Source organism: Curcuma longa, chromosome 21 (genome assembly GCF_044706935.1).
Source record: "Curcuma longa cultivar G26 ecotype Majalengka, Jawa Barat chromosome 21, ITB_CL_G26_1.1, whole genome shotgun sequence".
Classification (NCBI taxonomy): domain Eukaryota; kingdom Viridiplantae; phylum Streptophyta; class Magnoliopsida; order Zingiberales; family Zingiberaceae; genus Curcuma; species Curcuma longa.
In genome coordinates, this window is record NC_133881.1 from 1,784,378 (window position 1) to 1,810,278 (window position 25,901).

General features: G+C 40.0%; 5 protein-coding genes across 5 annotated transcripts; 2 read left to right on the plus strand and 3 right to left on the minus strand.

Moving 5' to 3' along the window:
• Window positions 1–802: 802 nt before the first annotated feature.
• On the minus strand, window positions 803–5,120 carry LOC141815383 (uncharacterized). The gene is made up of 5 exons (XM_074703333.1): window positions 4,801–5,120; window positions 3,604–3,681; window positions 3,442–3,526; window positions 1,761–1,849; window positions 803–1,187 (listed from the first exon to the last, which is right to left on the minus strand). Exons 1-5 carry the CDS (start codon window positions 5,086–5,088, stop codon window positions 1,047–1,049), a joined length of 681 nt encoding a protein of 226 aa, XP_074559434.1. The 5' UTR covers window positions 5,089–5,120; the 3' UTR covers window positions 803–1,046.
• Window positions 5,121–7,266: 2,146 nt separating this feature from the next.
• LOC141815055 (pentatricopeptide repeat-containing protein At4g25270, chloroplastic-like) lies at window positions 7,267–8,911 on the plus strand. The gene has a single exon (XM_074703018.1). It carries the CDS (start codon window positions 7,289–7,291, stop codon window positions 8,909–8,911), a length of 1,623 nt encoding a protein of 540 aa, XP_074559119.1. The 5' UTR covers window positions 7,267–7,288.
• A 101-nt stretch (window positions 8,912–9,012) lies between these two features.
• Window positions 9,013–10,784, minus strand: LOC141815056 (peroxisomal membrane protein 11D-like). Its single transcript, XM_074703019.1, has 8 exons — window positions 10,704–10,784; window positions 10,218–10,426; window positions 10,057–10,131; window positions 9,905–9,979; window positions 9,729–9,809; window positions 9,539–9,613; window positions 9,265–9,438; window positions 9,013–9,185 (listed from the first exon to the last, which is right to left on the minus strand). The coding sequence occupies exons 2-8, from the start codon at window positions 10,410–10,412 to the stop codon at window positions 9,150–9,152; spliced, it is 711 nt and encodes a 236-aa protein (XP_074559120.1). The 5' UTR covers window positions 10,413–10,426; window positions 10,704–10,784; the 3' UTR covers window positions 9,013–9,149.
• Window positions 10,785–11,372: 588 nt separating this feature from the next.
• LOC141814709 (adenine phosphoribosyltransferase 4-like) lies at window positions 11,373–17,075 on the minus strand. The gene is made up of 6 exons (XM_074702651.1): window positions 16,985–17,075; window positions 16,554–16,664; window positions 14,126–14,218; window positions 12,286–12,435; window positions 11,692–11,750; window positions 11,373–11,568 (listed from the first exon to the last, which is right to left on the minus strand). The coding sequence occupies exons 1-6, from the start codon at window positions 17,070–17,072 to the stop codon at window positions 11,515–11,517; spliced, it is 555 nt and encodes a 184-aa protein (XP_074558752.1). The 5' UTR covers window positions 17,073–17,075; the 3' UTR covers window positions 11,373–11,514.
• A 6,291-nt stretch (window positions 17,076–23,366) lies between these two features.
• Window positions 23,367–25,751, plus strand: LOC141814708 (putative methyltransferase PMT18). Its single transcript, XM_074702650.1, has 5 exons — window positions 23,367–24,056; window positions 24,139–24,349; window positions 24,440–24,737; window positions 24,849–25,316; window positions 25,529–25,751. The coding sequence occupies exons 1-5, from the start codon at window positions 23,367–23,369 to the stop codon at window positions 25,749–25,751; spliced, it is 1,890 nt and encodes a 629-aa protein (XP_074558751.1).
• The last annotated feature ends 150 nt before the right edge of the window (window positions 25,752–25,901 follow it).

Here is a 25,901-nt window from a genome sequence, read left to right on the forward strand (position 1 = left end):
AAGCTATTGAAATCGCCATGATAAATTATCATTCCATGTGCATGCACTATTCATATCAATTCAATAAATAAATAAATAAATAAATTTTTATCTTAAATTAATTCAGTTTTATGAACTAACTTAAGAAATAGTAATACTAGTAAACATTTGAATTACTTTTAGGTAATTTTATAGACCTTGTAATTTAGGGGAAAAGTTTAACTTAAAAGATATTTTTTTATTGTCCAAAAAACTTTAAAATGTTTTTCTACATAATATTTTCCATGAAACAAGCTAACTTTTTTCAATTTTGAAATTTGAGCACATACATTTACTGACACAAATAATTAGATTTAGAAATTTGTGGTGATGGTCATGGATCAATTTGTTTATCAGATGAGGACCTTGTCAATCAAAACCCGAGATTTCGATTGAATCTTCGCTTGCCTCTTTGTAACTTGAAGTTAATAACTCATAATGTGTGAATGCAATGAACATCATTAAAGATTAATTTTCTTTAATAAAAAGATAATTATAGAACGTTAATTAATTTTCTTCATTGAAAAGATAATTCTAAAACATTGAGGAGACAATTCTAAAACATTAATTGGGAAATGGTGTACCATTTGTGTTTTTCAATTTATCTAGATGATCGATGAAAATTTTATATGAAACTGAATGGATCACTTTCAAAATTAATCCGTTCGAAGAATTAAATATTTAAGTTTAAAAAAAAAAACTGATATGCAAGAAACGCAGAAGACATCTCTCTTCCACGAGCCATAGTGTTAGTCCTTCACGCCAAATTTAATTCCCAATCCACTCGTTTAATTGCTACTAATGATTTAAATGGAGGACACTGTATCAGAAAAAAAAATGTTAAGAAAAGATTCTTCCTTCCGTAGAAACAGGTACTGAAAAATATGCCATTTGGGGAAGAACATGAAGAAATAAACTAGTGGCAATAAAAGAAGCAACGATCTCCATTGCAAATCCAGCAGAAAATAGATGGATTGCCGTCGTGGTGGTGGTTTTCCTCCACAACTATCGGATTCTTTTAGCGAGCATCAATTACTACAATTGACGATGAAGGGCTTCACGGCGTTCAGGAATTGGGAGGTCCTGATCCCGAGCTTGAGATCGACTTCTCCACCTCCTAACCAGAAGAAATTTGGCTTCAACTTTGTAATTGCTTCGTCAAGTATTACCTGAGGTTCATCATGAATCTCAACTACAAGGACTCCATTGAATTTATCACAAAAAAATAAACAAACAAAACAAGCCTATACCAAAAGAACTAAGATTGCAAATCAAAGTTGCAAGGTGGTGAATGAAAACCGGCGCCATCTCATCTGAAATTATGATGCTTAAGCGAAAAAACTACTAGAATATTTCCAGAGTACACATCTTATATTTTCCTATGGTATGTGAATGCAATAGAACCCTAGTTTTGCCAATATGCATCGTACTAAAGAAAGGGCAAAAGCTACAGGAAAGTATAGGAATATATGATAATTAAATATCGATGATGACTTTTCATGCTTAATAAGATGACAAATGAGTTTATAGCACGATATTTCACCCAAATTTTAGATTTTTCAGTTGAACTCAGAATGCCTATCCTAACAGGGTGTGGCAATAAAAAATTGAAAGCGCAAAAGAAAAGGCCAGAGAAGCACCTATAGAACTATCAACAATACTTATCACCTCGTACAGTAGCTAACTGTTAGCTCACAAACAAACAAATACAGAAGAAGAAAGCATAGAAGAATATCAATTACCGGGATGTCTATTTCCATGCCAATGCATGTTACTGCATTATGAGCAAAGCCAGTAAGTTTCAATGATTCCTCTTCTGGTGCTAGCCTCACTAAACAAGGAACAGCCAAAAAGAACTTGGTCATCTGGGCAGCCTTGTAAACAAGTATGACGTTTAACTTTACTATACAAACTAGCTACAAATAAAAAAGAAAGGGCGCACTACATAGTGATTTTAAATGATTTCTAAAAATCAGCTTGTGCTATAAGCACTTTGCTAAAACTGAGTGACTTACAAGGTTAATTGTTAGAACATGAATACAATTTCATTTCTAAGTTAACATAAAGATGCTATCACATAACCAATCTTTCAATATAAGCATCATTGAATGAATGGAAAAAGAAAGACGTGGTAGAACAAAGTGCTTCCTTCAAATATCATTAACTTGTCACTCCATAAATAATTTGTTCAATTCTCGGAGTGCATATGTAAACAAGATATTTAATTTCTAAAGGAAAAAATATATATTTATTTTAGATAGTCCAACCAACATTACCTGAAAGTGATATGAACTTGGTTAAAGTTAAAATATGAGATCTTGTAATCCTACTTAATATCATAAACTACCATTAAGTCCAAGATGTTGCAAATAAATGATGTATTAGAATGAGAAGATGCAAGTTTAAACAGACAGGTTGTCATAGTCATGTCCATCTGCTACTTACAAACGTCCAACATATCAACAGTTGCATAATTTTTTCCCTAGCTTAGGCAGATATGCATCATGACCCTTGATTATTATTTATCATCAGAAAAGGTCAGAAAGTACATACTCTGTGTATTTTGGCCTCACAAGCAAAATTTCTCACCTTGGCTTTATTTACTTGAATGTGTATCTTACATTATCCTTAATTTAACACGTCATGCAGGGATTCTGGAGAATTGCTCATTATCGTTCAACTTTAACTGCGACCAATAAAATTAAGTCCCCGAATTCCATTCAATTCATTTCCATACTGTTTATATGTTTACATCATTAAATTACTTTGCTGCAAAAATCTTTTCTATATCTGATCAAGCTTTGATGAGAAACGATTTGGAATAACAATGAGAAATTCACATTGCAAGACGAGTACTAGTTTACTAGTCTCTGAAGCTACTCAAGGGATTTAAAACAAACTTTCCTCATCCTTACCATATTGAACCCAGACAAATTTTCATGTATACCCTATCAGAATTCAAGGAAAATAATAGTAAAGTGTGAGGAGTAACCATGGAGGGAACATTGAGTAATGTTCAGATGCAACTGTTCTAGTTGCAAAATGAACCAGAATCTGCAATTTCTACAATTTCAATTTTCTAATACAAATACTTTCTCAGTGATAACCTGCAAAATATATTATTATCATTTTCCAGGAAAATTCTCATGTTTTATTCCATGCTAACCATTATGAGTAATTTTCCAATGTTTTGCTGCTTACAAACAAAATTTCAAAATTCTTGTAGCTTCATATCTAGTTCAAGAAAAGAAAGGTAGCTTCATCTATCATTTTGCACTGTAACTAATATAAAGATAGGAACTACACAGGATTTAATTACTATGGCAGTACAATTAATAAGGTAAACAATCAGAGCCACTTGATCATGTGCATCTAATCAGCCTGTACATCAAGCAGGTACTATATAAGTAAATTAAAACTCACTGTTGAACTTCTTCTTTGGAACCTTATTCTCATTGAGATTGTAAAGAAAATTCTTTATATTTTCAGCATTAAGTCGAGCAGCATACTGCAACCAAGTGAGTAATCTATTTAAAACAGAGTAGTAAGAGAAAATGTCATCAAATTGATGAAAAGTAAAATTACCTGAATTACAACAACATAGTATTTTGAATTGTTGGGATTGCTGCAGTCAGTAATATTAGCAGGAGCTTGGGTATTCACCTAAAGAACAATTGAATATTCTCATGTTATTACTTAAGCATCCCAACACACCGACACTAGTAAAAGGCCATATTTTAGCAATGAACAGCTAAAATGTGATTGAGTATCCAAATTTAACTATAGTTTTATGCTGGAACATAATATTTTAGGTTCTTCAGACACAAAGGATAGTCTCTAATGAGAGGATAACTCCAACATTGGCTTTAACTCATGGAAGACTCTTTGCATCCGTATGAAAGAGAGTGAAAAAGAATTTTTAATGAAGCATATACCTGCTGTTGAAGATTGAAAAATTGTGATCATAAAAATGCTCCTTAGACACTTTCTAGAAGCATGAATTTAAATTCTACTTCAACTTAATTCTCTCTCTAGCTAAACAGTATTAGCTCAAACTTTTTTTTTTGTAAAGGAGCAGAGTTCATAGGGTCAACAAATTGGTCTATCCAACTAATCAGTTAGTGAAGGTCGCCCACTCTACCTAGGGAGAATGTCAGGATTGGCATTTATGTAACCATCGAAAAAGGCTTCCTTGCGACTCTCCAAAATTGTCCTTCACTCATAATTGCCTCTGTAGGTACATGAAACTCTGATCCTTGCTAAAATCATTACATAAGCACAAAGTGAAAAATTCATCGTAACGTTCTATGTGTATGAGACTTTGTTGGGAAAATTATTTAATTTATGAAGATCTAGGTAAAAATGGTAACGCCGCCAAACAATTACCCACAAGGTATCGAAACACAGATTTTCTCAAATATAAACTGATGCACAAAGGCATCGCCAACTCAAAATGATATACAAGAATCAGTATAGTGAGGTCTCAAATGTGCAATCAGTTGCATACACGAAGAATGTATTGTTATTATCCTAAGGCTTGGTTTGATACAATTTAATAGCGGCTTTCCTATCACATTGGAATTTGCCTGATGCTCTTATTATTGTATTGGTATTCGCCTTGTGGTGATACTAGCCTTAAAGATTTAACCTTCCACATCCACTACCATCTTTTGTGGATTAATACGCATCTAATTTTAACTAGAGGAAGAGACGGAGACGTAGTGCGACCGGGCAAGATCTTTATGATGAAATGCCTAAACAAAGACAGAGGAGAAAGCATACCAACACAATGCTCTTGCAGAGGTGCTCGACCGAGGCAGCTTCGAGGATGTCCCTCCTAGCCTCGAGGGGCCTGTCGTAGTAATCGGAGGGCACGCGCTTGAAAACAAAGTCTTCTACGCCGCGGGTCCTCAATATGGCCGAGAGGCGCGCCACCGTGGTCCCTCCGTCGTCGCCGGCGACGCGATCGTCAGAGATGGAGAGGGGCTGGGCCTGAAGAGAGATCTCGAGCGCGGATATGCGCTGGAGCAGGCGAGTTTGCAACGCCTCGAGCTCTCTCATCGCGTCCATGGCCGCCGCCGCCGCCTCCCTTCCGTCCACTGAATCGATGGTCGTTTCATTCCGAAGACTGAACCAATTTAATATTATACAATTCGCATAATAAAATAACAAATTATAATTATCCCAGGAAATTCAAGCATTTTTAACGAATTTATTAGGATTTTATTTTATTTTTTTGTAAATAATTACAGACTATCTAAAAACTTAATAAATCAATTTATATCATTAATTAGTCAAGGTTAATCGTGACCATTCGTTTCATCCTCAAAAAGCCGCGGCCTTCCGATCGTCTACTAAGCTCCAACTACATTGGGAACCGGAGCCACCTCTCTGACCATCCCCGTCGGAACGCCAACCATGAATGTTCCGATTGAGATCCGCCAACCATGAATGTTTCGGTTGAGATCTGCTCTTTGACGCGTCACCAGCCCCTAATGCTGCAAAAGGTTGGAATCCGCCAACCTAACGGCCCCACACGATCGGCCCCCCCGACCATCTGTGGAGAGGTAAATCACGGTGAATGCGGGACTGACCAGGGCATGGTGGCCGAGGGATTTGGAAACATGGCACAGATTGATGTTATCGCAAATGCAACCATGAGCCCTCGAACCGCCCACCTCATGTTGCAAGCACCCATGCCCTGACCAGCTGACCCCGCTCGTGGGGGCTACGTCACCAGCCCCTAAACACCAAGGTGAAGTGGAGTTTAATGGGGAGAGATCACTGCGCCTCGAATGCCTGCAACCACAACAATCGTGAGAAGGAAGGTCAGGGGTGTCCTGACAGAACCACTCCGATACCTAAGTCAGCAAACGAAGAAAACAGAAGGAAGAGGAAGAATAGAAAGGATAGAGATGGCTTATGTGTGTGTGCCTCCCCTCCCCCGGAGAAGAATGAACCTTATATATGTATCAAATAGATATTATGTCACATCTTAATTTGGTAATGATATTGTCAGAAGGAATAGAGTTATCAAAAGAGAAGTCTCATTGTTAACATGCACTTGAAGGGTCATGTTGCGCGTATCTATCAGAATATAGACCATGCTTAGTGGCAGGGCATGTCAGAAGAAATAATGATGGGAGGAATGATCTTGAATAGAACAAGGCACCGAGGGTTGTCATGAGGATTCGGCTCAAGCCTAGGAATCGAATCTTCTTGCGGAGTCAGCTCGAACCTAAGAATCGGTCTCCATAAGGAGTCAGCCTATACGAGCCTAAGAATCAGTCTTCATGAGAATTTGGCTTGGGCTTAGGACTCTGCCTCCCCAAGGATTCGGCTCGGCTCAAGTTTGGAAGTCTATATCCACGAGAATTCGGCTCGAGCCTAGGAATCAGTCTCTTCGAAGAGTCGGTCTCCACGAGGATTCGGCTTAGCATGAAGATTCGGCTCCTCCAAGTTAAATCGAGTTTAAGGATTCGAAAGTTGAAGTCACGGCTTCAAGACCGACTCAGATGACCCATCAAGTTGGCTGCTCAGGGAGTCAGACCCGTATGCCGAATCCTAATTCTCCAACTCGGTCGGCTCCTCGAGGCCGTAACAATGAAAGAAGCCGTCGAGGTCTAGACAGACGCCGGGCATGGAGCGCCCCTATGCTGTGCTGCACAAGAACCTCCTTCTCCTGCCAGAAACTCCAGGCGGCGTTCAAGGACAGGGCGGCGAAGGTCGACTTCCTCAAGGTGCTGCTCGCCTCCGAGATGGAGGCCCACGCCAGCGACTCGCCGCCGCCGCCCACGCCCAAGCACATCCTGCACTTGGTCCAGAGGCTGCGCGACTGGGAGGACGACCTCGACGTGCTGCCCGGCCTGCGGACGGCCTCCGCGACGTGTCGATGTGCTCCTGATCCCACGAGGGCTTCGACGAAGCGCAGCTGGAATCAGATGCAGAGGAAGAGGAGGACGTTGATGATGGTGTGCCGGAGCCCGAGGATTCCGTGCCACGTGAGAAGGAGAAAGCAGAAGATCACGAAACAGGCCATGGCCTCGGACGCCGTCGGTCCGTTTGCGCAGCGGTGGCGGTCGTATCGACGGCGGGGCGGGGGCGGCGGCGGCCGCAGCACTCGGAGTATCGGCAACGAAATGAATGTCTCAAACTTGTTTGGCGAAACAAGTGATGTCAAAATCGATCTAAATAAAATCAAAATAATTAAAAATATATTGGTGAAATTATTTAATGGAGTGTATCAAGTGTCAGTGTTCAAGCAATCGACATGACCTCTCTCCTCTCTGGTTCTTCTTTCACTTCTTTCATCATCGCTTCTGGCGTAGCATCGATCGACTGCGGCGGCGGCCGCAAGAGGAAGAAAAGCAGATGGGGAAGAAAAAACAACCAAATCCTGCCCCAGCGCCTCTACCAATCCAGATCGATATCAACTTCGCCGGCGCCCCAGCTTTTTCCCCTTCCCCCAACTCCCCCTGCCACCCGCGCCGAAGCCCTCGATCGCCTACTGACCGACCTAGAGGCCGCCCTCGACCGCGGCGTCCCCTTCGATCCCTCCCTCTCCTCCTCCCTCCTCGAGACATGCACCCAAATGCGCTCCCTCAGCCAGGGCGCCCGCCTCCACCGCCTTATCCCCGCTGCCGCCCTTCGCCGCAGCGCCTCCCTCTCCTCCAAGCTCGTCCGTTTTTACGCTGCCTGCGGCCAGATCGAGAAGGCCCACCGCGTCTTCGACCAAATGCCGCAAAGAAACAAATCCCACGCTTTCCCATGGAACTCTCTCCTCTCGGGCTACGTCGAGCTGGGCATCCACGAGGACGCCATGGCTCTGTACCACCAGATGGAGGAAGAGGGCGTCGAACCCGACGAGTACACCTTTCCCCGGGTCCTCAAGGCGTGCGCCGGCATCGGGTCGATTCGCCACGGTGAGGCCGTCCATCGCCACTTGGTTCGCTCCGGGTTCGGCAACGACGCCTTCGTGCTGAACGCGCTCGTCGACATGTACTCCAAGTGCGGTGACATCCAGAAAGCTCGCAAGGTGTTCGACAATATGACAAGCCGAGACTCTGTTTCCTGGAACTCGATGCTTGTAGGTTACATCCGCCATGGCCTGCCACACGAAGCGCTCGACATCTGCAGGGGAATGGTTCGCGCTGGTTCGCAACTCGACTCCATTACAATCTCGGCCATGTCATCCTCATTTTCCAGGCGGAAGAAACTCGGGCTGGAGATTCATGGCTGGGTTCTTCGCCGGGGGCTGGAGTGGGAGTTATCGACCGCGAATTCTCTGATCACGATGTACTCCGAGCAAAGTCGGCTGGAGCTTGCGAGGTGGATCTTCGCGGCGATGCCGGAGAAGGATTTGGTGTCATGGAACGCGATAATACGAGCGCACAGTCGAGACCACCGGGTACTGATTCTGTTTCAGCAGATGGTGGACTCCAGGGTGAGTCCCGACCATGTCACCTTCGTGTCGTTGCTGTCTGCTTGCGCGAACCTGGGGCTCGTGGAGGATGGCAAAGGCTGCTTCTCCGACATGGAGCACGAGTTCCGGTTGAAGCCTGGGTTGGAGCACTACGGCTGCATGGTGAACTTGCTGGGGAGAGCAGGACTGCTGGACGAAGCATTTGAGATGGCAATGGCATCCGCGTCCGCGAGCAAAGAGATGGACTTCGAAGGGGGAGCAACTGTCTGGGGAGCTCTGCTCTATGCTTGTTCGTTGCACGGGGAGGTCGAGATCGCCGAGGTTGCGGCCCGGCGATTGTTCGAGCTGGAGCCGGACAACGAGCACAATTTCGAACTTTTGATGAGCGTGTACAGAGATGCTGGAAGGTTGGAGGAGGTGGAACGGGTAAGGTCGTTGATGGAGGAGAGGGGATTGGAATCAGAGTTGTAGCAAACTACAAATTGTGCACAGTGCACACTGCAAACATTTCTTCATAGACAACATAAAAGCAAGAACTTTATGATAATGTTTTAGACTTCAATCCTATCGCTTGTGCACCTGATTCATTGTACTTCATACATTATGTTATTGCAATAACCTAGAATACACCATCACATACCTTGCCTCCTTAAATGGATTATCCTAACACCCAAGGTTATTATTTTGTGGCCCAATGTTGCTAGTATCTTCATGGTTTCTTCTCCTTTGATCGGGCAGGAAGCAACTGGTCACAGAGGAGAAGATTGGAATAAGAATTCTAGAGAGATTATCTTGTGAAATTATGTCTGAATAATAAAAGCCACCTGATAGCAAGTAATCACTGAGGTTATGAATCCAAAGGCTCCGGTGACTCGAGGAGTAACCTTCTTAGGAGCGAGTTGAAGAAGTCCAATAGCAACCACAATATCCATGGAGGCCTTGATCAAAGCTAGCCTCCTTTGGTTTAACTGATTAAGCTTGTTGCAGTAATGCTCGTCCTGTCATTGTGCAAGCAGAAGAGAAATGGCTTTGAAATAAAAAAAAAATACAAAGAAACCAAGAAAAGACAGAAAATTCTATCGATGATTGCAAACATACTTCATATTTATCAGTTTTCTTCAGGTCCTTCTCCAACTTTTTCAATGATGCAGATATCCTTCCGACTTCTCCAATCTACACATTGAGATATATAAAATGTGTATTTTATGCTAGAACAGATGTAGCATACATGAGGAAATCTTGGCAATATAAGTAGAGGTCCAGCAACAATCGAGGTAAAGGCACAGACCTCAATCAAGGAAGAACACGCCGAAGATCCCATCCAACAGTAGAGAGCAATTCTACCGAGTCGCTCTGCGCGTTCTTTGTTCTACAACACAATTCCACAAGTTAGGCTTCCAAGTGTTTGTTCACGCGGGAGAGGTTTGAAAACAAATTTATGAGGACGATTCGTAATTCACAAACCTTGTATATCCCTGTTCTGCTAGCCCATACGATTTGATCGAGGAACAAAAATGTTGACAACAGAGCATTTTTGGACTGCGCAGATCATTTCAAAGTCTAAGATATGCAAAGAATCATGATGAATAATAGCTCATGGTTGACTATCTACATACCTTTCCTAGTAAAATGACAGGGAGGGGAGATCCAGGGGCTGGTGGGCTTATAAGAGCATGGAGATCATTAACAAACTAAATTGCGAAAGAGATCATGTTACAAAAGCATGAAATCGGGAATAACAATCAACGAGGATGTCAAGAAAAAGCCAAAGCTTGACCTTAAATAATCGAAACACTTTACGCGCCAAGCTAGTTGTTTTATCAACATTCTGTGCAGCTCCAGGCTCTCCATTGCTCAAGAATTTAGAGCCATACTGGATCGCTCTACAAATCTTGTCTCTCGCTTCAGCTTTATTCAAATACAAAACCAAGAGAGCAAGCTCTGCTCTTGTCACATCCAAGGCGCTGCTCATCTTCAATGATTGATCTGATGACGAACTAGGACCAATTATTAGTCACTCGAAAGAGATTGAATGAGCGCACAGCGGAACATATATATGTTGCTAAAACGATTTATCAATCCCGAGCCTATGCTACCAAAACTTTACGTTTGGGGATCCTGGATTCGACAGTCGATAGATCTCGACACCAAAAATGGTTATTAAAAACATAAGATCAGAGATAAGTAGAATCGAGCATCGATCAAATGCAATTAAAAAATTCAATCTAATGAGAAAAACGAAGAAGAGATCAAAGATAGTTACCAGGTATATGATATTGATCTGCCGAAAGAGACGAACCCTAGATCAACTCGAAAAGAACGAAGCGGCCACGAAAGAGCCAGGTTTGGCTGGAAATAAGAGGACTCCCGTGGATCCGCTGTTGAACACAAGCCCTGCGGTGCAGCGCGACGACCAGATCAGATTCGTGCACTCATGATCCAATGGTCTAGATATCGCTTGAAACAGAGCATCGTGCGGTTCCTAGCAGGGGATCCCTCACTGTGCTGGTCTAAAGAGCCGTGCCAATCTTGCGACTCGAGGTTGGGTTGGATCGGATGTCTGGCGTGGCACAGAATGCACTATCGACTAGCTACGTGTCAAAGCTTAAATACATGAATATCGAGCTGTTAAGGTGGATTTGATCCATTTTGATGGACGCTGTCTGGTAAAAGCATACGTTGTTTATTTCATTAAACAATAACATCATCATCCATTACGTAAACAATTAATTAATTGTCTATAAGACTTTCTCTTTTAAAAAATGAATAATAATTTGGGAAAATGCACAAACTGTACATAATTTTTAAAATAATCCATCAACAAATTGCCAACAAATTGCCAACGATGATATATGATCCATTTTTCAAGATAAACTCTTGAAAAAAGCACACTTGTAGAAATGATTCATTGTATAATAGTAAACATCTCAATTGCAACAGTTGAGAATCCTCAAGTAGAAATGATTCATAAGACGAACGGTATCGCGCTAAACTAATTGAATTTTACTACAAGTAATCGAACTCGACATGAAATTCTAAAATATACACTATCTCAGATCGTATCGGCTAAACAATCAGTGGGACTCCATGAGTATGTATAAAGGTTTGCCATTTAACCTCTCGCGACCCTGCACAACAAGTTGCAAACTCCAATTACAAGGTATCGGATTAGATGCTAAATAGCTTTTACATGATCCAATGGCATTTTAAAACCTTCGCTGTAAGATTTCAAAAGATTATGTAGAGCAAACCTTGAGTTCTGGAAGTTCAATCACACATGCACATTCAACCACCTCTGCTCCAGCTCGCTCTGCAGGAAGGAAAAGTTGAACAGAGGAAATTCAGTGGTCGGTAAGGAACAAGAAGGGAAAACTCGATGACAACACTCAGGTAACAAGTTTAAAAGTTTTAAACAGCATTCAATTGATGGAGAGTAGAATCTGAGTAGATTTCCACAATGTATCAGTTGGGATTATCATGGTGTCTAACTTTTGCGTCGTAAAGCAATACAATATGTTAGAGACTAATATGATGCAATGATGTTACATATATTGAATAAAAAAAGATATTCATTAGTTCAACAATGCTCGTTCATAGACTTTGAAAGTTAGTCTGAAATTTCTCTTATTTACCAAAAGGTAGCCCTTTTTTTTTTACTTCAAGTAATGAAATTGGATGATGCATTCCCCTTATCTTGGGAGTAATTAAGGTAAGAACTAAAAAAATCTCCTGATGAAAATGCAATTGAATTATTAATGTTTGAGTTCAGAATACCTATCGCCCTGATTCTTTAGTTCTTGGTAACTAAGCATGCAACCTAGTTCATAAGGATTTTTCATACGTACCCAGTAAACTTATGGCAGCACAGAGAGTTCCACCAGTAGCAATCAAATCATCAACAACTAGAGCACGTTCGCCAGGCTGGACTGCCCCAACATGCATTTCAAGGCAATCAGTGCCATACTCGAGTATATAGTTCTCCGATATCACTTCGCCTACACATTGTACAAGGACCCAGAAGTTCACTAAAAGATGGCATATAAATATAATGCAAAGTTAATTTCTAATCTGTGCCAAATTTCTTCCAAGAACCACTACCTTTGATTTAGTTGGAATTACTAATCTACAAAAATGAAAAATGCATTTTGGATCACTTCTGATTTTGTGGGGAAAGTTTGAGCTTGTGAAAGGAATGGATAACAATAACAAATATTGATAAGTTATCATTTTCTGCAATTCAATCAAACTGTGAAGGATGTATACTACTTATTTGACTGAATAAAGCTAGCCCGAAGGAATTCTATGGTGGCAATTATAAATACATCAATATCTCTTTTCTATTCGCTTAAGCTACTTAAAAACTCTCTTCCTCTTCTTACTCTCTAAAATTTATATGAATTCGATGCCCAATCTTTGAAATGATTATCTATTATACTTGTACAGTAAAAGAACTGAAGGGTTGAGTTATATTCTTAGAGAGATTCCTACAAACAAGGCAAGTTAGTAAACTGCTAAGAAGAGACTAGTGGCACTTGATCCTCATTGTGTTCTTTGTGCCAGGAATGACTTCCACACTGAAGAAAATTCTAATCACCTATTCTTTGTCTGTGGCCTTGCTTCAACTATGGTCGAACACATTTTCTGTATGTTGGCCAGTGTTTAAAAGTGTGGCTTTTGGGAGAGGAAACACTCATCCCAGACGGGTTGGTAGGGTGGAGCACCCTACTCCTGGCTTGGCCTTTTCATTGCCAGATTGTACAAGTATCGAAGCATCATTCTCCTTCAATCCTAAGGCTCAAGTAACAGATGTGTGGATTTATTTCAGCAAGCATTCTTTAGTTTGATCTTCCTCTCAATATTGCAGCTGTTATTCCTTGAGCTGCATGTTTTCCTACGGTCTTTCTTCCTTGCTTGTCAGTGTGTTTCGACATCTGTAGCATTTTGGTGTCAATGTATCCTAAAATTATTATTATTATCTATGCAGACAGGTGAACATTTATTCTCCCTTACACTGTTCTAATAAAATAAAAAGATGAACTGAGTTGCCTCGAGTCATCTGTCACACTGTAAACTATTCATCAGTCTTTACAATTGCTGTGGGAGATGGAAAGAAAAGGGTCAGACCATTTTAAAGAAATTGACCTCAAACTGATCCTGATCGATAAAGGTGATGAAGCAAGGAAACAAGATGGCTAATCCCATGCAGTGTACTTATCCAGATTGGCTAAATAAGTTATTATTTATGCAGGTAAAGCAAGCATCACGGGTTGAAGAGAAGACAGATAGCTGATGCCGAGATCAACTAGTGGCCATCAATCGAGCCGACTGCTGACCAGTACATAGAGCATATACTGTAGTATACTAGTGTCGTACCATTCCTATCTAGACTTGCTACATAGCTTATTATTCTTGCAGGTAAAACAAGCACTATGGGATGAAGAGAAGTCAGATGACTGATGCCGAGATCAACTAGTGCCCATCCATAATCCTTGCAAACCCATACATAGTGCATATATTGTAGTATACTAGAGTCGTATAATTCCAACCAAGAGCTACACATCTTCATTTCTCAAATTTCACAAGATGGAATAAAATGGATATATACAAACAGAATATCACAAAATGTGTATCTACTGTGTTCAAGAATGTTTCTACTTTGAATATGTTTGTGAAACATGAAAGTACCTGGCAACTTTCTTGGCTTTCTTAGTGGAATAAACTTTGCTCCTATAGCTAAAGCAATTGGAGGACCAAATATAAAGCCTCTAGCCTCGACTCCTGTCATATTAAGGAAGAAATATTATATTAACTTCGCTCCAAAAACAGAACCAAGAAGAGATGAAAAATGACATAGGCAACAGATATTATATGGATGTAGATAATAAAATCCAAAACAGAGCTTCTCAGAATTTGAATAAGTAGGAAATATTTGATCTAATGAAATATACTATAAATTGAGTAAGATGAAAGTGGAGCTTTAGTTCAACCAAGAACTTGCAAGAATCCATTCAAAAACACTCTGCATGACCAAAATTGTCATTGTTATTTCCTTTGAATCACGAAATCATTACAGTTAGACACTTGTTAACCATAACTCAGTGCAAATACAATCGTCCACGCCTTAATTCCTGATTCAAACTCAGATTCCTTTTTCTGCCAACTAATAGAGAAAGGAAATACCAGTCATGTACCAAGTGAACTCTAAAGACTACTAAAGGAAGGTACAAAAAGATATAAGCTGACTGGTGATTAATCCACTTCATTCACAAGAGATGTAACTCCAGCCTGACATTGAAATGAAATCATGAGCAACACATGAAAGTCTTTACACTCTTTACCACTCAGAAGAAATATTTTATAAATATTTACAGTACAAAGATGCCTCTTTGTTAGCAACAAACCAAAAAGATCTAGGATTAGGTGCTAAATTCCCTGTTTGTCTAGCATCCTAATGAAAAAAAAGGAAAAATCTTAAACTTGTCATTGTCGTATCATCTATTGTCATTAAAATTAATATTATATTTTGGTTGAACAACCTGAAATCTTCAGGAGGATGGAAATGTTGCCTCTTACTTTTAGATTTTGTGGTCCTTGATATAAAGAATATGGACTTCTTTATCTCATAATCTACTCTCCAAGGTCCAATTTTTTGCATGCCTAGAAATAAATTAATCATTGATAGTACAGATGTTTAGTAATCACATCAGTATAGATATCATTTCCAATTGATGTTATCCATAACATGAGCCAAATACACACAAAAGTACTTATCTGGCATAAGAGTCTGGCTAGCAACAAAATCAAATCTTGTTTGACCTCCTAAGTCATAACACTAAAAAATATAGTTAAGGCAATATCACACCAAAGATAGATTAATATCTTTTTCTTAGAAGTACTTTATCACGCTTACCTCCTGTTTTCAGTTTATTATGCAGAAACTGATGTCTACACTAAAGAAGGGCTAATAATTGAAGGAAATCAGAAGCTTTTTAAAGCATATAGTTGAGAAAAAGAAATACATTAATTACTTCAATATAAACTAAAAAAAAACACTTGATGTTTGTTATTTAGGTTTTTCCATATGACACTGAGAAAACTATATAGTACGATTTTCAGATAAATATTTTAAAATGATTTGGTTCCATAAGGATAGAGATAAAACCATCTAATCTAGATGAACTAAATCTGATGATGTCAGCTTATCATGGTAAAACTTGTCCTAATTTCACTTGGCAAAGCTGGGTGATAGAATTTATTTTTCGACCAAGTAAGAGAAAACTCCACGCAGCTGCAAGTGGAGCCTAATATGTAAATAACAATTTCCACTTCCATCCATAATTTCCATCTTTGGTTGTCCTTCCTATGAATACTCGATCTTGTTGCACACTGTTTCAAATTAGAAAGTGTCAATAAACGCTCACAATTAAGGAACAAAATTCAGTACAAGATCAGCAATATTTTATCATCTGACGACAGCAAATGGGAATAACAATTATATTCCCCACATCCAAGGGCTGCAATTTCAAGCACAGAACTCTCCGCAAATGCTGCTGGATCACAATCATACCTACCAAATCTAAACAGCTAAGGAAAGGAACAGGTAACAGAAAAATAGACGGAGGCCCATGAAACAGTGGGAAAAGCTTTCACCCGTTTACATCGAAGTGGGGACCAAGGAGCAAGGTCAGCGTCAGTAGAAGCAGACCTGACTCCACCTCCACAAAGCAGCACAGATTCGGCAAACAGAAAGAAACCATGAGCACGGCAGGGCGTCGTCCGATGCTCGCTGCTGGTCCACTCTAACATGGCCAGTTTCAGGCAGCGCTTAAGTCAAATACAGGCGCCCTACCACTGCCCAAAAGGCGACTCGCGACGCCAAAAAGGAACCATCTTTTTCTCCATCGAAATCGATGATCGATTTTTGAGGAAGAAAAGGGAGAAAAGGCTAAAGCGAAAAAAAGGAGGCCCCAGAACCGACATTTCTCACGATACTGATGGGCAACGAGCATTAATGCGGAGGGAGGGAGGCAGCCAACAAAGACTAATGCGTCATTAAAAAGTGGAAGAAAACAGCATTGTGTTGTGTCGGAGATACTGAGGAGGAAGAACTCACCGGCGACGACGCAGATATCCCTCCCTGTGTACCGCTCCACGAACATATCGACCGTGTCCTTGAACGCTTTCGGATCGAGCAGCAGAGTGGTGATGTCTTGGAACATAATCCCTAGTTACATACATTAGATTGTAGATGAACGAAGCGGCCATGGACATCAATAAAACTAATTTCCACACCAAAATACCAAATTGTTAACATCCTAAGCTTCAAAATCTACGACAAAGAAGAACGAAGTGGCAAAAAATCGTAATTTTTCCCATTCGACGTGCAAGGAGCAAAAAGGGCGAGCATGTCGCCCGCTCCGGAGATTAGAGAAACAAAAAACACGACCTTTCAGGACGGAAAACCCCCGAAACCTCAAACGCGAAAAAACAAACACGGATTCTCAAAGACGCCTCAGACCACCAAGCTGCAAGGCAAGGCGCGACCTTTCTTGGGGAAGTCAGGCACCACGCGGATGCAAGAAGTGATGCGCGGAATGCGCGGGTCCTGCTCCTTCTCCTCGCGAACCGCCATCTCTCCCACGCAGAACAGCCAACAGCCACCGGCCTCAACCCTCCCTTCCCTCTCCCTCCCCTCTCCGGCTCCCCCACTGTCCCAGACCCTCTCACAGGGAGCGCGCCTGCGAAGAGAAGCCCAAGGAAGCGAGAAGAGGAGAAGAGAGAACGACAACCGGATGAAAGAAGGCCAATGAACAAAAAAGGCTCCCTGTGCAGTTACGCAGGAGGAAGGGGGCTTAAAACTAAAAATATAAATAAAAATTGAAAATACAAAATCAAAATTATTTTTTAAAACAAAAAAAAAAGAAAAAAAAAATTGAAAATGTATGCTATGCCTCACCCCTACAAGTCTACAAATGTCTCTTTCCATGTTTCCCTCTAAATAGTTTTTTCCCCTTTTTTTTTTAAATTTTTTTAAAAATAAAATTCATGAAGTACTTAATACATCTTTGTTTGAGTGACTGGTATACATCACCTGGGTGCCATTAATTCCATTAGGGCAAAGAAAATGTCAAGTCTAGTAAGTTCTCTTCCTCCTTGGAATTAGGGTTTAAAATTTTAGGGTTTATGGCTCCCATTAATCTCATAGTAATGTCATGTCTACTCAATTCATTTCCTCTCTAGACAGGGCTTTAGGGTGGTGAGGCAGCTATATGATTTATTTATTGGCCAAATTTATTTTTTTAAAAAAAATTATAAAAATAGTCAAGTTGTAATATAAAATTTTATTGTAAAATTATTTTTAATTAGTTATTGAAATTGCATGTTGAAAAATATAATAATTTTTTAAATTTAAATATTTAATTTTTACGATCTAATTAATATAGTAAAATGATATATCATGATCTAAAGGGTTCATTTAAAATTTAATGGACCAAGTTAGATAACTATAATGCGCCAATGTTTGTCCAATTTAGAACTCCAAAGAGGATCGAGACAAGAGACTCTAAAAAAGAATATTAAGTAACAAACTTGTTTGAAGTATTGAAAGTGAAATGTCACTCATTCAATTGTCATTTTCTTTTATCTAGCTAGTCTACTTTCATCATGTATTGTATTCGTCGAGTACAAATAAAGATCTAACTTAGATCATTCATCGACATGAAACAACATCAAAATTTTCATCGTAATTGATCATTTGTCACCACTCATTTTTACCAATTTTAATCAGTTGTTTTTGTGTTTATTCAAGAAAATTATCATGGTAGATCATTCTATTACTTAGTTGTATTGGGCACGAACATCACGGGTGGCAAACCATGTCGTACTCATCCTAACCCGACACTTAAATGGGCCAATCAAGCTCATATCACATTTGGTCCGGTCAACCTATTCCTCAAAGTGAAAGGAACATCTCACCTAACTCTATCTTCATGCCTTATCTAATCCTAAACTACCAAAATAGGAACGAAAACATACTTTTATCATCGGGAATATCCCTTCACTCGCGTGCAAGCGACGGTCTTCAGACCCCCAAAGTGCTTTTAGTATCATCTTCTTGTCAAGCACATATCGCAAAGTGGGTGATCCTTTGCAAATGAAAGGATGATAAACAAACTCAAACAAATATGCAAATCAATAGATAAATTAAAGTTAATTAAATGGTTAATTGAAACACAATAGAAAGTCAATGCAACAATTATTAGTTGTTAGGCTACAACTAAATCATCTCGATTAATTTTGAAGGCGGATGGCTACTAGAGGGTCCTACCGTGGGGATTCGAATCGTGAATGTTTGATTAATCACAATCAATCAGAAATGACGCTTCATTTTCACTTCTTAGCTTCTCACTGTTCTCCCTATCTTTATCAAATTGGTATCCTTCTTAATTATCATAAACAACTTTACATGAATGCCATGATTGACCATTGTTGTTGTCGTTGCCACTTGTCGATCTAAGAAATAGAGACTAATGCAATTAATTTTATTTAAATTTATTAATTGCTCAAGAATATATAATTCACAATATATGTTTGTTCATAGACATTCAAATTAAACCTCAAGCATTTAATTAATTAATGAGTCAAACACTATAATTAAGTTTGTTCACAAAAAGGTTTTAATTATTTATTTATAATTAAACTTACATATCAATATGCTAATGAAAACATATATGTTTAATGGTGACTTTGAAGGGATGGTGCAACTTCATTAATCCTCCTAATTAAAGATATAGTTATCATTGAAAATATTTCTTCAATTAATGATCATGAACGATATTACGATAATTCTACTTAAAATTAATTAGCGATTAATAAATAGGAGAATTATATATAATTGTTCTAGATGGAATCATGCCACTTGATGTTTTTATGCAATTTTTCAACTCATAGACGACTATAATGAAATAATCCTTAAACAATGATTAGTACTCTCTAATAAATTAAAATTTAATCCGTACTGATGAGTCAAGTATATATATAAATTAATTAAATTAAAAATTTTGAATTGGCCGAATGGAAATATATATGAGTAGAATAATAATGTTAATTAAATTAGATTGTCCAAGTAGAGAATTAAGATACAGCTGTGCTCGAAGACAAGGACCATTTTTAATTAATTGAAATCAATCATTGATCGTGACTAAAGTTAAATTTGAGTTGTTGGTGGATCTTAATTATATTTTATTAATGTCTCCCCCTCCATCCAATTTATCATTTTAAATTCATTGAATCAAGTACCACATTATATGTATTAATTATATTGTACGACCTCAAAAGTAGCTAACTTTAGACAATTTAGATTCTTATAGTAATTTTAGTATGAAAATTTTTTAGTTCCAATACGTATTGACGAGTCTAGTAAAATCTTACTCATATTGACTTGAATACCTGATTATATATATAAGTGGTGTATTTTATGAAATTCAAAATGAGAAATAAATTAGTAGTTGGATGAAATGAAAAACAAATTGGCAGTTGACAAACAAATATGTTACATAGTAAGTTTGACCAAAAACAATATCTGCATATCAATCGTCTAATGGAGCAGGGTATAGAAGGATTTTTTAGACCCGATTAAATAATTGAGTATGTAAAATTTTAAGTTCAGATATAGAGATGAGTCTGATAAAATTTTATCTATATTTAACTTGAATACCCAATTAAATATATATAACTTATGTTATTTTTTGAAATTCAATATCATTGTAGTGATGATTGTCAAACATTAATATCATATGGCTGATTGACACTCAAAGTTGATTATCAAATGAGAAACAAATTGATAGTTGATGATGAAATAAAGAAAATTATTATTATTATAAAAGATATCTAATTCTTTGATGGGTATAAAGATGAATATCTGATCCTCCAATGAGTATGAAATGAAAGTTATATATGCGCCCCCAAGGCATAGCTGAGTTGGGTATGATGAAATAGACTTACAGAAGAGGACAAGGGTTTGAATCTCGATGAACATAGGCATAAGAAAGTAGGGCTACTGGAGTGGCGGATTTCACTTTTCTATAAGAAAGTTATATACTCTATATGAATTTGCCCATTTAAAAATTCAAAAATTCAAATTTTTTCTTGAATGGGCCGAATGAACTAGTGTTATCTTAACATTGAATGGGCCGGGCTTAAATGGGCCAATCCTTTCTCACGCGATCCACATTTTACAACAAACGGACTGAGATATTGTTCGACTCTTCTTTGGAGGAAGAATCGACCAAGCTTTCCTTTTCCTTGCTCACGTTTACTTGCAAATCTCAAATAGTTCCCTCTATTCGATTCGATAACTCTAATAAACATAATTGAAATAGCATTCTAATTTGTGTCAAAGCTCTGTTCTTGAACCTGCAGAGAGGCCACCTCTGAGCGCGTGACTGTATGCCAATTCTCGTCGTTTCTTGGCGCTTCTCTGACGCCGCGAGGATTCACGTCTACAGGAGGACGACATGAGCACCGACTTCATCATCATTTCATGCGCCGCCACCGCATCCAGCGTCGTCGCCGCATCGACTCCCTCTCTCCTAACGCCGGCGCCGACAGATCAGACACACCGCCTGTAGGGATCTGATTGCGCCTAAAACAAATTTTAACCGCACTAACGCAGTAGAAAAGGATTTCTTCATAGATCCATGCGAAAATCATTCTCGTTTTATAGATTCTATCTATTGGAATCGATGTTACCTTCGATGCGAGCCCTTCGCAATCCCGATAGCAACTCTTGCCTTCAAAGGTTGGCGGATCTCAGCGCGATCAGTGTTTTCACGCCTCCACGGTATTCACATGAACACCGAGATGGAGAGGAACCAAATTGTGGTGCTAGCTACAAATCAGGTTCAACCAAGGAGGTAGAAGAGAAGAAAAGGAAGATCATGCAACCATCAAAGAGCCAAAGAAAAAGCATCTCACCTCCTTTTATATATCACCATTGAATATGAAAGGTTTTGACATTTGGTATTCCATGAAATTAATACCTCATTAATCTCATCTTACATGATTATGCAACCCTCTTGATGAGTCTCACTCAATCCGAATTGACTTGAGTCCAACTCGAGTCCACGCAATCCGAATTGACTTGAGTCCAACTCGAGTCTAATTCACTGAATCTACCTGGAGTCACACTCAATAAGTCTAATGTAGATTAGACTCAACCGAATGGCCCAATGATTCATCACATGAACCATCTTCAAATCACATGTTCTAAGTGTGTGACTCAATAGGTTCTTGTAACGTTGGCAATGTCTTTAAAATCATTTTAGAGACATAAGCAATGAACCACATCTAACAATACATCATTGCTACCCAAGTGACGAGAATGTCGAGATCCGACACAACCTTTCCGTGACTGCTATCTTGTATGACTCAGTCCTTCTATCTTTGATATCTATATTGATCAATGGGGCATAGACCGTGTCATCCTCTTATCAATCATGAATTTCTTGATCTCAAAGTAGACTACTCAATCAAATAAGCTCAATATCTCATATTGACTAATTCGAGCATGATGATGCATTTTTGCAGTCCTACTCTATCAAGGGGCTCATAGATATCACTTCCATCACATGGAAGAGATAGATCTCATCTGCATCACTCACATCCCTCCGCATAACTTATTGCATACCCAATGATCACCTTTATAGTCACACTGTTACGGGACGAAGCCAAAGTATACAACTCATTATGTAGGGAACCGTAGTGACTTCAAGTCTAAGGACTATTCATACCAATAGTCACATGAAAATGTTTATGACACCTATATAACGATCCATGAAACATTCTCATGGCGGGTCAATTCAGTACATAGTTTCTAATATGTACCAATGTGTCAACGTGATATCACATATCCATGATTTGTGAGATTAAGTCATCAATTGACCTACATGCTAGTCTCAACGCATTAATATTGTCCTTGCATATTAATGCTTGACTAAGAATAGTTAAGAATAGTGTTCTATATATGTCTACAAACTCTCACTATCAATTTAACTAATTGATATGCCGTAGACAAGAACCTACTACTCAATGACACTATTATATTTATTCATATAACACGGATAAGAAATAAATATAATAAGCAAACCTTGTCTTTATTAATGAATATGATACATGTGTTCCCTAAACAATCATCTCATGATTGACACTAAGAACTGACACTAACACTACTGCCATCTCCGTCAGCATCCTCGGAGCTCACTCTATGGACGGGAGCCTGGCGCCCAGTGAGGCGGCAGCGATGGGAGATTGCTTGACCACCACGGGCGACGGCGGTGTAGGAAGTGTATATATATATATATATATATATATATATATATATATATACCATTTATCCATTTATATAATTCTAACTTTTTCATCAGAAAAAGATTGTTATTTCTTTATCAATTGTTTTGAATTTAATAGCATGCATGAATTAGACACATAAATAAAATTTCTAAAATTAAGAAATTCAAAAAATTAAAAAAAAACCAACAACCAAGAAGACTTGGTGTGTAACTAGCACCACATTTCGGGGCTAGTAATTCTCCCCAAAATAAGCACAAACCACATCTTTAATTTGCTTCTTAATTAATACCGAGGGACAACAAGAATACTGCAAAGAAGAAGTTTGAACAGCCTCTGCTCGATCTTTTTAATTTCCTGGCATCCACGCAACATTCTTGTGTGTTCTTGAAATCATTTGCTATTCGGGTAATTCTTCTCTTTTGGTTTGACGTCTCAATCATTTTCTTCTTCTTCTTCTTCTTCTTTTTCTAGATTCTGTTTTGTCGCTTCTTATTTATTTGCTAGATGTTGTTTTCGTCTTTAGATTCATGGATTTTGCATGGAATCTGCAGACGTAATTGTAGCTAGCTAAAGATCGATGGCGAGAGACATCGTTGGATCTCCCAAGATCCACCAGATAATGGACCCCACCAACCGGCGGCTCACCTACGCCTTCATCGTCGCCGCCCTCTGCGCGCTCTTCTACGCCCTCGGCGCGTGGCAGAACTCCTCCCCTCCCTCCTCCCTCAATCCCACCTCCAACCTCGGCTCCACCGCCGGCGGCTGCGACTGCTCCTCCTCGTCGCCCTCCCTGTCCGCCCTCGACTTCGAGGCCCACCACCAGATGAACGCCAGGGACGCGCCCGGCTCCGCCGCCGGCGCCGTCGAAAACTTCCCGGCCTGCCCCCTCAATTTCAGCGAGTACACGCCGTGCCAGGACCGGACGCGCGGGCGGCGGTTCGACCGGACGATGCTGGTGTACCGGGAGCGGCACTGCCCCGGGAAAGACGAGGCCATCCGGTGCCTCGTGCCGGCGCCGCCCAACTACAAGACTCCCTTCCGGTGGCCCACGAGCAGGGACTACGCCTGGTACGACAACATCCCCCACAAGGAGCTCAGCATCGAGAAGGCGGTCCAGAACTGGATTCAGGTGGAGGGCGACCGGTTCAGGTTCCCCGGCGGCGGAACCATGTTCCCGCGTGGCGCCGACGCCTACATCGACGACATTAACGCACTCATCTCCTTGACGGACGGCACCATCAGAACTGCCATCGACACTGGCTGTGGAGTAAGCAACCCCCCTTCCTTTCATCTAAATCTTATCGATCAAAATGGATTTCCTTCAAGATCTTTGCCTCTGTCGATTGAAGGTTGCTAGTTGGGGAGCTTACCTTTTGAACAGGGGCATTATAACAATGTCATTCGCGCCAAGAGATACTCATGAAGCACAGGTGCAGTTTGCTCTGGAACGAGGAGTTCCGGCGATGATCGGAGTGATGGCCACGCAGAGACTGCCGTATCCAGCAAGAGCTTTCGATATGGCTCATTGCTCCAGATGTCTGATTCCTTGGTATGCTTATGGTAAGCATTGCCAATGCTTCAGTTAGTTTCACTCAACAAGACAAGAAACACGATCGATCGATCGATCATATTGTTGTTTTGGATTCTCAGATGGTTTGTACCTAATCGAAGTCGATCGAGTTCTAAGACCAGGAGGTTACTGGATTCTATCTGGTCCCCCAATTCACTGGAAGAAGTACTACCAAGGCTGGGAGAGGACTCAAGAAGATCTGAAGCAAGAGCAAGACTCGATTGAGGAAGTCGCGAAGCGACTATGCTGGAGGAAAGTGATCGAGAAGGAAGACCTCTCAATTTGGCAAAAGCCCATCAACCATGTCGAGTGCAACCAAGTTCAGAGGAGCTATCAAACACCTCAAATATGCGAAACCGATAACTTCGACTTTGCTTGGTAAGGATACATATCCTTACTAAAAACATATGAACTTCTTGATGAACATGCTCAAGATGTGTCGATATGATATGATCGATGGCCTTTCGGGTTTGTGGTGATTGATTATAGGTACAGGAAAATGAGTGCTTGCATAACTCCATTGCCAGAGGTAAGCAGGCAAGATGAAGTTGCTGGAGGTGAGCTGCAGAAATGGCCCGAAAGGGCATTCGCAATGCCACCAAGAATTAGTAGGAGTTTAGTTCCTGGCTTGAGTCCTAAGCATTTTGAGGAAGACAATGCAGCATGGAAAGAGCGAATCACATACTACAAGAGGGCTATCCCGCCTCTGAGTCAAGGGCGGTATCGAAACATTATGGACATGAATGCATACCTGGGTGGATTTGCAGCATCCATGATTGATTATCCTGTTTGGGTTATGAATGTTGTCCCTGCAAGCTCAAGCCCTGACACCCTCGGTGTGATCTACGAAAGAGGATTCATCGGCACGTACCAGGACTGGTGCGAAGCCTTCTCGACGTATCCTAGAACTTATGATCTCATCCATGCTAATGGTATCTTCAGCACATATCAGGACAGGTAAATACTCTTTCAAGATCATTCACAAAGCTATGAAATTTGCCAGTTTTTAAGAATCCAGACATTCAGCAAGAATCAAACATGTATCAGATTAGTTCTATTTGACATAGCAAATAGGCTATTTTCACTGCTCGAACGAGCGCTAGAACATGCGATTTCAGGTATTAACATTTGAATTGAGTAAAGAACTACTGATGGGGAAGCTTTTGCAGGTGTGACATAACATACATACTCTTGGAGATGGATAGGATACTGAGGCCAGAGGGAACGATAATAATTCGTGACACGGTTGAGGTTCTTACGAAGGTTCAGGCGATCACGGATGGTATGAGGTGGAATAACCAGATACTGGATCATGAATCTGGACCTTACAACCCTGAGAAGATCCTTTTGGCAATCAAAACTTACTGGACAGCTGACCCATCTACTGAGTAATAGATGCCTGATCTACATGTTCTTCCAAATCATGTATGCCTTAATTTTGTAGAACAGGTGTGCATTTTCTCTTCGACATGCCAATGTGATTTCTTTTATTTTCCTTTTATAACTTCGATCGTCTTATTGATTCTTGGATACCATATAGTA

What these genes read in the sequence shown, in the direction of transcription:
- LOC141815383 (XM_074703333.1), bottom strand. Translation starts at nt 5,088, where the DNA reads ATGGACGCGATGAGAGAGCTCGAGGCGTTGCAAACTCGCCTGCTCCAG. An exon ending in TCTGCAAGAGCATTGTGTTG is followed by an intron (nt 3,682 to 4,800) that starts GTATGCTTTCTC and finishes ATTGTTCTTTAG; the next exon opens with GTGAATACCCAAGCTCCTGC. An exon ending in TCCAAAGAAGAAGTTCAACA is followed by an intron (nt 1,850 to 3,441) that starts GTGAGTTTTAAT and finishes TTCCTTGTTTAG; the next exon opens with TGAGGCTAGCACCAGAAGAG.
- LOC141815055 (XM_074703018.1), top strand. Translation starts at nt 7,289, where the DNA reads ATGACCTCTCTCCTCTCTGGTTCTTCTTTCACTTCTTTCATCATCGCT.
- LOC141815056 (XM_074703019.1), bottom strand. Translation starts at nt 10,412, where the DNA reads ATGAGCAGCGCCTTGGATGTGACAAGAGCAGAGCTTGCTCTCTTGGTT. An exon ending in AAGTGTTTCGATTATTTAAG is followed by an intron (nt 10,132 to 10,217) that starts GTCAAGCTTTGG and finishes TTCGCAATTTAG; the next exon opens with TTTGTTAATGATCTCCATGC. An exon ending in CGTGTTCTTCCTTGATTGAG is followed by an intron (nt 9,614 to 9,728) that starts GTCTGTGCCTTT and finishes CTCAATGTGTAG; the next exon opens with ATTGGAGAAGTCGGAAGGAT.
- LOC141814709 (XM_074702651.1), bottom strand. Translation starts at nt 17,072, where the DNA reads ATGGCGGTTCGCGAGGAGAAGGAGCAGGACCCGCGCATTCCGCGCATC. An exon ending in AAAGCCAAGAAAGTTGCCAG is followed by an intron (nt 12,436 to 14,125) that starts GTACTTTCATGT and finishes TACAATGTGTAG; the next exon opens with GCGAAGTGATATCGGAGAAC. An exon ending in TTGAACTTCCAGAACTCAAG is followed by an intron (nt 11,569 to 11,691) that starts GTTTGCTCTACA and finishes CTTGTTGTGCAG; the next exon opens with GGTCGCGAGAGGTTAAATGG.
- LOC141814708 (XM_074702650.1), top strand. Translation starts at nt 23,367, where the DNA reads ATGGCGAGAGACATCGTTGGATCTCCCAAGATCCACCAGATAATGGAC. An exon ending in CCATCGACACTGGCTGTGGA is followed by an intron (nt 24,057 to 24,138) that starts GTAAGCAACCCC and finishes TGTCGATTGAAG; the next exon opens with GTTGCTAGTTGGGGAGCTTA. An exon ending in GATTCCTTGGTATGCTTATG is followed by an intron (nt 24,350 to 24,439) that starts GTAAGCATTGCC and finishes TTGGATTCTCAG; the next exon opens with ATGGTTTGTACCTAATCGAA.